The sequence below is a fragment of the Saccostrea echinata genome, unplaced genomic scaffold (genome assembly GCF_033153115.1).
Source record: "Saccostrea echinata isolate AGI-Se365-2 ecotype Australia unplaced genomic scaffold, CSIRO_AGI_Sech_v1 ptg000032l, whole genome shotgun sequence".
NCBI classification, from domain to species: Eukaryota; Metazoa; Mollusca; class Bivalvia; order Ostreida; family Ostreidae; genus Saccostrea; species Saccostrea echinata.
The window spans coordinates 3,192,600-3,203,732 of record NW_026889781.1 but is presented as its reverse complement, the minus strand read 5'-3'; the positions used below and the strand labels follow the sequence as shown (position 1 = coordinate 3,203,732).

General features: G+C 34.7%; 1 protein-coding gene across 3 annotated transcripts in view; it reads left to right on the top strand.

Moving 5' to 3' along the window:
- The window catches only part of LOC133197997 (colorectal mutant cancer protein-like), a 91,697-nt gene that overhangs the window by 11,004 nt on the left and 69,560 nt on the right, over positions 1–11,133 (top strand). For 2 of the 3 annotated variants that reach the window (XM_061334145.1, XM_061334147.1), the window contains 10 exons: positions 1,687–1,800; positions 2,272–2,414; positions 6,049–6,143; positions 6,534–6,709; positions 7,599–7,862; positions 8,219–8,331; positions 8,767–8,881; positions 9,146–9,702; positions 10,037–10,265; positions 10,677–10,832. In XM_061334145.1, the coding sequence (XP_061190129.1) occupies positions 1,687–1,800; positions 2,272–2,414; positions 6,049–6,143; positions 6,534–6,709; positions 7,599–7,862; positions 8,219–8,331; positions 8,767–8,881; positions 9,146–9,702; positions 10,037–10,265; positions 10,677–10,832 (1,962 nt within the window). The remainder of the gene's footprint in view (positions 1–1,686; positions 1,801–2,271; positions 2,415–6,048; positions 6,144–6,533; positions 6,710–7,598; positions 7,863–8,218; positions 8,332–8,766; positions 8,882–9,145; positions 9,703–10,036; positions 10,266–10,676; positions 10,833–11,133) is intronic. The other variant, XM_061334146.1, reaches the window with a different exon arrangement.

The window sequence follows — 11,133 nt, the reverse complement described above, 5'->3', positions numbered from 1 at the left end:
CAAATTTTTATTGAGGAAGGAACTCAAATTTCCTGATTCTCGGGTCTGCATGCCCTTGTAGATTATTATATAGACATGAGCTTGAAAGTATATATAACTATAAACAAGTGTTTTAGAGGTGCCCTGAAGGATTGAAGTTTTTTTTTTCTGAAATACTTTCATTTATGATGTAGTTGACATGGTTCAGTGATTTGAATTTTATACTTAAAATGAGGCTTTCATTTATGTTTATCAAGAAATATTGAAGAAAATAAAATTTCATAAATTTGTTTTCAATGTTTGCTGATATTCTAATAATTTTTAGATTCCCCTTAGTGAGCCTCATGTCATGAGAGGTCACTCTCACACAAAATGTAAAGATATTTTTTTTTTTTTTAAATTTTAAAAGCTCTTATATAACTCAGAATATAACATTATTTATGACAAAATGGAAATGGACTGTGTTATCGTTAGGAAGTGATATATTGTTCAAGGAAAAAAGTTGAAAATTAAATAATTAAAAATCAAGTGAGAAGAGATCATCTGTTGATTAACAAACTGAATTACATCAAGGAATTTCTCGTACCTCATTGAGATTCTTTTTGCATCATTTTTCATCTGAATTTAGAATTGTGAACAGTTGTATTAGATTCATCTTAATCTTGGACATAACAGTTTACTTTAAAAGCTTCATGTTATGGAATTATTATTTTTCTGAATTGGTGTATTTGCAATATTGTGATAGAGAAGCAAGTCTAGAGTGAAAATTTCTTTCAGCAACTGCCTTCCCAGAATTCTTTTGTGGCTCTTATGAGTGTTTTGAGTATTAGGTCTTGAGCTGCAAATATGAATCTTAAAAAGGATAGAAAGTTTGGGAGTCTTGTTCAACAACGATTAGAAAAATACGAATCTTTGGTAAATCTATCCACTCAGTTCAAACCAAGACCCCCCTGTCACACGTATAAACGTTCGTGGTCTTATGACGAAAAAGAACTTGACTCCAGAAAGACAAACCTTGACACTTTACATGAAATTAAGTTAATAAGTCTATCCACTCAATTTAAAGCAAGACCACCAGGTCACTGGTATAAACGTTCATGGTCCTACGATGAAAAAGAACTCAATTCAAGGAAGACAACTCTTGACACTTTACATGAAATTAAACAGGAATCGGGTTTAAATTGCAAGAATGAAAGAGAACCAGAATATGTAAGATTTTCATAAACTTTTTCAGCTCAATATGTGCTAATAATTTAAAATAAAAGAAAGAAATGTGCATGGATTAATATTTTGATACTTTAATTCTGCTGGGTTTCTACCAGATGCGGTACAGTCAAACCAAAGTACTGTTAAAAGGAAGTCACCATATTAAGGATTCAAATTTTGTTTCCTTATGTCAGGAAAACAGAGCAATTTAAATCTCCTATGGGATTACATAAAAATCTCTTTATAACTAGGATATCCTTATATGTGACCTCTGTAAAATAATTGAATTTTGTTGTATATCTCAAAAATGACAGCGCTGTCAGAAAACTTCCACATAATATAAAAGGGTTCAAGATAACAAGGTAGAAACTTAATCTCAATATAATAAGATTGGACTGTTGATTCACATTAACGTTAGTGTTCAAGACACCAAGGTTCAACTGTATTATTTTTAAATATTTTACTTTCAAAGATTACCATTGTGAAGTCTTATATTTTTAGCTCCATCTAGCAGCATTGACTTCCTTGAAAGGGGAGATAATAGAACTAAACAACAGGCTTCACCATGTGACCAGTGAACGGGACGTGTTAGAGAAACAAATCAATAGGATACAGGTAATTGTTTATACCTGTCTGAAATATTTAGCCCTTAGAGACGGGGGATTACAGGTATTAAATGGTTTATACTTAGCTGAAATATATATTTAGTCCTCAGAAAGGGGGGATGTTTAAATATGTTCTGTAACAGTATAATGAATTATATATAAAGCATTATTTAATATTAAGAATTATCTCTTTTAGCTGTCATTTTTTCCTCTATTTATAATTACCTCCCCTACCCCCCCCCCCCCCCCCCAAAGAAAAAAAGGAAAGGGTGAGGGCTCAGAGAGGGGGTGTTCAAATCTGTACAGCCTCTATAGTGAATAATATGCAAAGCATTATTAAGAGTTATCTTTTTGCAGTCATTTTTCCTGAATTTGCACCTCCCCACCTCCCTTCAAAAAAAAAAGAGAAGGGGGGGGGGTTCTACCAGGTAGTCTCTTTGTCTCTTTTAATGTAGATATTTGTATTCTAACCAAATTACAGGCAGATAAAGTGAGACTGCAGCATGAGTGTGATACAAGAATCGAGATCACCACGGGACGGTATGAGGAGCGGATCACAGAACTTCACAGTGTCATAGCAGAGCTTAGGAAAAAAATAGAGAGGCACCACATTAATGTTATCAGGTATGGAAAAAAGTTAGAGGAACACCAAATTAATGACATTAGGTAGGAAGAACTCAGAGATAAATGAAATTAATGCCTTCAAGTTTGAAATATGTGGAAAAACATCAAAATAAATGTCCAAGTATGAAAAAAGTAGAGACGTACAGCAGATTAATGTATTCAAATAGTTTAAACCAAATAATATGCTTAAATAGGGTTAATTTGTGGGGTGATGAATTTTTGTAAATGAATTGTTGCAAAATATTTTATCAGGCACAAACAGATGGAGTATATTTATGCCACCATTCGAAGAAGGGAGGGCATATTCTTTTGCTGCTGTCTGTCAGTCGGGCGGTCTGTCTGTTTGCTGGTCCACCAACAGTATCTGTTCATTTTCTTCGCAGAGGTTGCACAAACTGAAATGAAATTTGATATACAGATTTATCATAAGAATATCTAGATCAAGTTCTGTTTTGGGTACGATCAAGCAATTTTTGACAGAGTTATGCCCCTTGGACTTGGGAAAATTACAATTATTTGCAGTTTCCATTCATTTTATTCGCAGAGGTTGCACATACTGAATGAAATTTGGTGTACAGATTTATCATAAGAATATCTAGGTCGAGTTCTGTTTTGGGTATGATTGAGCAATTTTAATTAGACAGAGTTATGTCCCTTGGACTTCAAAAAATTCCAATTATTATTTTTTGGGGGGGGAGGGGGGGGGGGGTCATAAGTGTTTCACAGACATTTCTTGTTTAAAGGAATAACGGTGAAGGTCATGAGATTTGTAGGCCAGGAAGTAACAGAAAAATTTGTAAAGATAATATTTTGAAGGAAGAGTACAGAAATAGACTCTTGGAATGAGATCAAGGTACATTAGTGGAAAAGGAAACAAAATAGAGAGCTTTTATCTATATAAGCAAGAAATAAACTACATCTGTGTTAATGTACTTATAAAAAAACACAACAGCACACAAGTTTTGTTATTTCTTAATTATGTGGAAGAAAACTATGTTCTTGTTTTTTTTCATCAGAAAGAAAAACTTTTTAAAGAAGATCTCTAGCCATAACGAACACAGATGAATATGTAAATACATAGGGTGCATGTTGGAATTTAAATAACATTTAAATTTACTATATCTCAGTAGGTTTTTAAGGACAGGCATAAAATTAATCAAGGAAATTCATTAAGAAAGGCATTAAGAAAAAAAAGGGGGGGGGGGGGCAATTCAGCATCTAAAGTGTCTGAGAGAGTCAGATTACATTTGATCACAGTAATGTTTACATTTATATGTACTTCTTTCTTTCCCCCTTAACTTGCATTTATGTAATGGAGACATATAAGTGCCTCCACTTGGGATTGAACCCGGGGCTTCTGGCATGCCAGTCCAGTGCTCTACCAATTGAGCTAAAGTGTTAACCCATAAGCCCAAGCTAGTAGGATGCCATGTATCTTACACTACCACATATAACCTTAGACTTATAAGGGCTATGATACTTATTCAGTTGATTATATGGTATATATATACCAGGGGGTATTTCATATATCATGCCTCATGAAAAAAAATGGAAGTTAGAATTCACTCAGAGTCTTTTTTTTTTGTCTAGACTAGTGTAATGCCTTACACATACGATATAGTGATGATGGCTGCATTGAAGTGATGGTGGCTTTTCTCTAAACTTTGTCCTCAAAATATTTCTTGAACCAAGCAGTAAATGATATCTAAATGCACAATCATAAATGTACATCAATAATTTTGGGCTTATTAGATAATTGCAGAGATAAGAATATTTGTAATTGGTCATAAAAAGGTATCAGTTTAAGATAATTTTGTACCCTTACATAGTATAAAATTACCAATATTTTCATACATCGGTCCTTTGGATGAGACAGTATAAACTAAGTCGAGGTCCCATGTTGCAGTATCAGCTGGCACAAAAAAGATCCCTCACAGCTCAAAGGCCACAAGTGCCATTAAGTAATTTGCAGCCCTCCACTGGCAAGTTGTGGTGTTTCAATATGAGTGAAAAGTTCTTAAAGGGACATTAAACAAACAAATATTCACACATTTATTCAAGTAGACTTCATAAGTTTCTTACCAAATTTTTGTACATACCATTAAGTTAGATGAGAATAAATACTGTCTGAAGAGAGATTTATTGAGAAGAGAATCATGCTAATGATTTCTTCCCAGATTGAAGCTGGAAACATTAGCTGCAAAAGGTTAACTGTTGAATGCTATTCCCTTGAATAAACAAAACAAGAACAAAACCCACAAAATCAATACCGTGGCATGCCACGGAGGATAGCTCCAGAGAGAAAGGGGGGATGCATAACATTTAAGTGTCTTTGACTATGGGTTCCATAATCATCTATTGATTAGCAATTATATAGTGTATGTTTGGGGGCTTTAACATGCACTTAATGGACTTGTGCTACAGTGTGTAAGCAAGGATGTTGACACTCATCCAAAAGAATCTGGAATCGGAGCTGATAGAGTGCATAACTTTGGAAGTCAGAGCTTATTAAAGTTTTATTTAGCAGTGGATGATTTGAATTCCTCTCTCTCTCTCTCTCTGATTTCTTTTAAACCAAACACATTGTTTAAAAAAAATTCCTCATGTGTTTGATGTTTGAGGAGAAATCATCATCATCATCATTTTTTTTCAGTTTGTAAAATATGCAACAGATTACAAATAAGTTTTTTTTAAACTCGTATATAATTTCTCTTCTTTCATTGGCAATTTCATTATTTAACTTAGGTCCAAAAAATATCAGATTTTGTGTAAAAGGTATTTTTTATTTTTAAAGTTTTTTTTACATTTACTTCCTTAAACCAAAATAAATACAGTGAAACAAGGTTACAGCAAATATGCTATAAGTCACTGTATATGGAATTCATTCGTACATTACATAGTGATTTTCATTCCCTGAAATAAATCCCATACCATAAAAGATATTACATGTATAAACTTATCAGATATATATCATACAATAAGTAACTTTTATAATAAACCAAAATTGTTTGTCCCTGGCACTAAAATTGCTATAAACATGTTTTACTGTATTTCCAACTGTTTTCAACCCTTTCAACTGTCTGCAGTCACAGCAGTTACTTTAATGAGGGGGTGTAAGTGTCATATAATGTCATGGATGTATTAAACTCAGCTGGGACTTTTAGCCATCTCTCTTTGATCATAAATAGTCTAGAAAGTGACAGTCCTATAATGAAAACTAAATTATGATTATATATGGTAAATTAAGATTTTGTAAATGTTAAAGATAAAAAAAACACTATCCTTCCTTATTATTATTAATAAATGAAAAAAAAGGAATTAAATCATGATGAAGTTAGAAGTTATGTGCATGTTTCTATATTTGTGCCAAATTTTGAAAAAGCTCAAATTTAAGTAGTACACATAATAAATGTGTTCATGTATGATTATATAGTTCATAGAAAAAAAAAAATTAAACTACTCTTTAAATTTGAGCTAACATCCAGTCCTATATTAATTAGTTAATCACTGTTCTGTTGTATTTCAGAGCTAACATCCAGTCCTATATTAATTAGTTAATCACTGTTCTGTTGTATTTCAGAGCTAACATCCAGTCATATATTAATTAGTTAATCACTGTTCTGTTGTATTTCAGAGAGGAAGACGAGTATGAAGACGCAGCTGTCCAGAGTAATAAAAGTAACGATGGAGGAAGTCGGGCGGCTAACGACTCTCAGGCCAGCGGTCTAGGTACGAACGGATGTTTTCAATTTATAAATGTTTATACAAATATTGACATCCTATGTTTTGGGATTCTTACTACATACTACAGTACGTCTGCCTTATTTAATAATAAATGTTTAATGTCATGCTAATGAATCCAAGACCAACAGTCTCAGGACTTACTGATTTTAAAATATTGAAACAAGTACTGAGATTCCAATTTCTTACCACTGCCTTGTTTTACATCAAGATATTTGATATCATGACTTGACCATTTTGACATAGCTTATTCCCACTTTTTTAAGGGAATTTCATAACTCACGTAATTGACAGACACATTTTAGATCAGTTTGACTCGGGTAAGCATTGATGTCCATGGGCTTCTTGCTACAAATATCATAACCTACTTTAATACAGATATCCTTGGCAATGACTTGAACACGGAAATGTCCCGGGTAGTGACGGCCCTGGATAATGTGATCGAGAATCAACCAATGAAAACGGGGCAGGACACGGTAGAGGAGGGCTGTAATACAGAAGAGGCCCTTTGTGATATTGAGGACAATGACAGTGTAGAGGAACTAGCTTTACAGGTAAGGAGGACAAAATACTTTAATAATTTGTCCTCGTTGCCTTGCAGGTAATGAGGTCAAATTTTGTAAATGTGGAAATTGTTTGGGTAAATGTTACTAATCATGTCCTTCTGATCTTAAGAAGAAGATTGATAAAGAAATTTTCTGTATGTTTTAGTTTTGCAAATTTTTTGTGGACTGGAGAATATTAATTATCATAATTTTGACATGATTAACTCTCTTGTATGAACTTTCATTGAAACCAACATGCATGCACAAAAATTTGATTTCAAATTCCTAACAATCTAATTAAAATTAGATGTTCCGAATCCGCTACCGCTTCTCAAACATCTAACAACATCCCATTCGGGGTCACGTCAGAGCGACCTTTCGATTACCCAATAAAATCGCCGTCTCTGAAATCTTGGCTTATAGTTCGGATGCGTTTCTTTTTTTACTGCCAAACCTAAACACCCGAGGGGTTTCGTAGTAAACAAAATATGCATGGTAAGAACGTGCTAAAAATAAATATGACGTGCGGGATATATAGACGTATACATGTAGTTTGTGCATTTTCGTTTGCATTATTTAGGTAAGAATACCAGATTGGCGGACTATACGTTCAATTTATACCAAAATTACTTTAATTCAACGTAAGACAGTCTACTGAGCATCAATAATGTTAAGATGTAGCCGTGGAACTAATTTTAGAATTGTATACAGAAGGTTGAATCTGATTTGCCAAAATTTTTATGTTTATTCATAATCGAAAGGTCGCTCTGACGTGACCCCTAATGGGATGTTGTTAGATGTTTGAGCAGCGGTAGCGGATTCGGAACATCTAATTTTAATTAGATTGAATTCCTAACATTCCTGTATATCTGTTTAAAACAGTGTTCTTTATTTCCAGGCATGTAAACAAATGGATGCCCTTGACCTTGAATCTCCCCCTTCACCCCCACCCCGAGGCCTTAGACCAGCCACTTTCCATCCTCCTCCCCCACCCCCTCCCAACGAGTACCCTGACCCCGCCTACCTACAGGAAGTGATTTTTACCCTCAGACAGGATGCAATGGTGCTACAGGAAACTGTACAGAGGCAGGAGGCGGAGCTTAATATGCATAGAGCTGCAATTGGCAGCCTCAGGGAGGAGAGAGACAAGTTAAGGCAGAGGGTGAGGCAATAAAGGGAGATAATCTTCATGAAGTGTCATTTTGTAACTGAATGAAATAATCTGTTGTGGGGATAAAAAACTTTTATTCAGAAAATGTGTACTATGCTCCTAACATCCATTTGTCACTACAAATAATAACTTACTTTAGGTCAATAAAGTAGATTTTCAGAAATAGATCATTACCTTCAGTATAGTATTTTGATTGGTTTGTATTAAAAATTTGAGACATTTTTGTACAATTTTGTGGAGAAAATGTGATGAAAAAATATTGAATTGAGGGTTACAGGCTGTTTTACATTTAATTTAAGATTGAGATGTTTTAGGAAGACATGATATTAAATGTTTTGTAATTTTAGGTTCACGAAATAAGAACAGAACAGATGTCCCCTCAACATCTCAAAACCTCCCCCCAGGCCAGTCGGACATCAACCCCCACCAAAAATCAACCACCCCACACACCCACTGAAAGGTAATCCATTTAGAAACTTCTATTATGCTAATCAGACAATGCAGTGAATTATATGTAGCTCAGCTAGCAGCTTCATGTTTCTGAGGAATAAGCTTCATTTACTGTATATAGTGAAATTTTTGCCTACATTTTATTTTCGCCCCCTTTCGCCCTAGACACAAGTGGGCAAATTTAAGACGGGGCATATTCAAAGAAGACAGTATAAATTCTTAAACAGAACTTTGACTGGGCAAATTTAAAACGGGGCAGAATTGCTTTCTAGTGTGAAAGGGTGAAAATATCATGGGGCAAAATTAACCCTGTATACAGTATCTTGTATATTATTATAGTGACTGTTCTTACAGTTAATTTTAATTTTGAAATGTCCATAATAAATGCAGTGAATGGTGTCTTACATATTAAGTATTGAAAGAAATGAATGTTTCTTCTTATCAGATCTCAGATGTCCAATAATGAAACATTCCCAGTAGCCAAAGTTGCTGAACTCAAAAAGCTCAAGACATGCTCGAATGAGCGCCCTGTGCTGGGCTGTGAACTCGAGTCTGGAGGGGTAAGAATATTTCAATGTGATAAATGGTGGGGAAAAAAACTCTCTGCTTTATTAGGTTTTTGAAAAGTGATAGTAGATTTTTAAAGGGATGAATATTTTCAATCCTTTTTCATAAAATGCAGTTTTTCATATCAAAATATTCACAATCAAAAATAAGCAGGACTGATATAAAATTCTGATTTAAAGTTTAGTATTTTGACTTAAATCAAATCATGGCAGTATGTTCCATGTAGTTAAATGTGCATTGGTTTCTCTACATCTTAGCGGCTTCCAAACACCAAAGTAGCGGAACACTTGGTACAGAACATTCAGGAAGGCTCCAACATGCAGGAGATTGTCCAGAATCTCTACACTGAGCGAGGAGAGCTAGGGGAGAGCAAAGTACAGGAATTCGAGATCGAGTTTGAGAGATTGCAAAGCAAAATTGACAGTTTGAAATCTCAAAATGATCTACTAAATTTGACATTAATGGAATCCAAGTCTTTGTCCGATAGGTTGTGTATACTCATAGGAAAATATGAGTCCAATAATACTGCCCTGCAGTTGGCATTGAATTATTCAGATCAAACTATTGAGGCTTACGATGTTGTGTTGTCGTTGACTGAGAGTGAGTTGGGGTTGACGTTATCAAACTGTCGATCAGCTGGAGTTACTCAGGGGCTCAGGAGTTCAGCTCAGACACAGGAAGAAATTAACCAGCTGGCTCAGAAATCTCGGAATACTCGGAAGACTGCAGAAAATGTGGCCAGGCATCTGATTCAAAAGTTGGACAGGAATTTTGGTGTTAACCCATGGGATGATAGTTCTACACACACTGCAAGGTATTCACTGAGATAAAAAATAATAATTCCTTTAATAGCTGTTATGGACACTTGATCTTACCTGTAGAAAATATAAATAATTTATGATCATCAATACTTATGAAATGGTACAGCTGACTCAAGCCAAAGGCTCAAGTAAACTTTTCTGATCAAAGAGTATGTGTAGTATGATCAATGTCAACAGTGTATATTTTGCTTATTTTCAAATTTCAGAAACATTGTTAATTTTCAACCAGGGTTAAAGCTGTGGTCACAAATCCTTTGGTAGATAAAAAGAAGAACATCTAAAGTGAAAAAAACTTCGATTTTAAAAAATCCATTTTTCTATTTCTAGCACCAGCAGTAGTGGTTGTTACTCAGAAGATTTTTCTAAAGCAGAGGAACAGAAACTTAGAGAATACATCCACCAACTGAAGACTGAGCGAGCCTCGATCAAGTCCACCGTGATGGAGCTGGAGAGCCTGAACATGGATGCCCCGGTCAACGAGCCGACAAGACAGACTGAGGCGTGCAGGCTAGATCTGGAGAATGCTGTACTGATGCAGGAACTCATGGCCATGAAGGTTTGTTTAAGGAGTGGCACTTGCCTTGCTGTGTAGATTCTATAAATATCAACTTCATTTGTATGAAATATTGTGAGATATGAGCTGATTTTTCTTGTGATAAAAATCACTGAAGAAATGTAAAGTATTTCAGATAGTCCTTGCATAAGACAAAAATCGGTGTCATGGTAGGTGCAGTTGCATCTAACACTTGCAGAAAACATACTTTGCTTTAGATAATGTCTGCAGAGCAGTAAATTATTCTTGTGTTGATGTTTAAAGGACACAAAATAATCAATTGATTTGTCCAGACTTTGGCTGGAAAAAAGTAACATTTAGAACAGTTGATAATGTTTCAAGGGCCAATTGCAAACATAAGTTGTTACAGCAGGTGGTTTTTACAGGAGTAATTCTTTATATGTTTCATTAAAGGAAGAAAAAGCAGAATTAAGGGCCCAGAACTACCTCCTGGAAAAAGAGAAGAATGCCCTGGAGCTGAGACTCAGTGGGAAGGAATCCAGGGAGCAGGCCTATGTAATCCAGATAGAGCACCTCAAGTCTGAGATGGAGGAGAGGAATAAGTCTCAGGTATTGAGATATTTTAAACTGATACACCTTTAACTCAGATATTTTATCCAGAATAAGTTTTAGGGATCAGACAATGAAATATGTTAAACTTGTACAGCTTTATCTCTGATGTTTTTTGTTCCATTGAATATGTTGATAACTTTTGGACATTCAGTCAAACAGATTTGGCTAAAAATAATGTGAGAGTAAATGGATAAAAAGGATGTATACGCACTTCATATAATACATTTATATTAGGACAAAACTAAATTCACATATGGTGTATTTTACTTAGTTCAGCTTATGAATAGAATCTTTCACC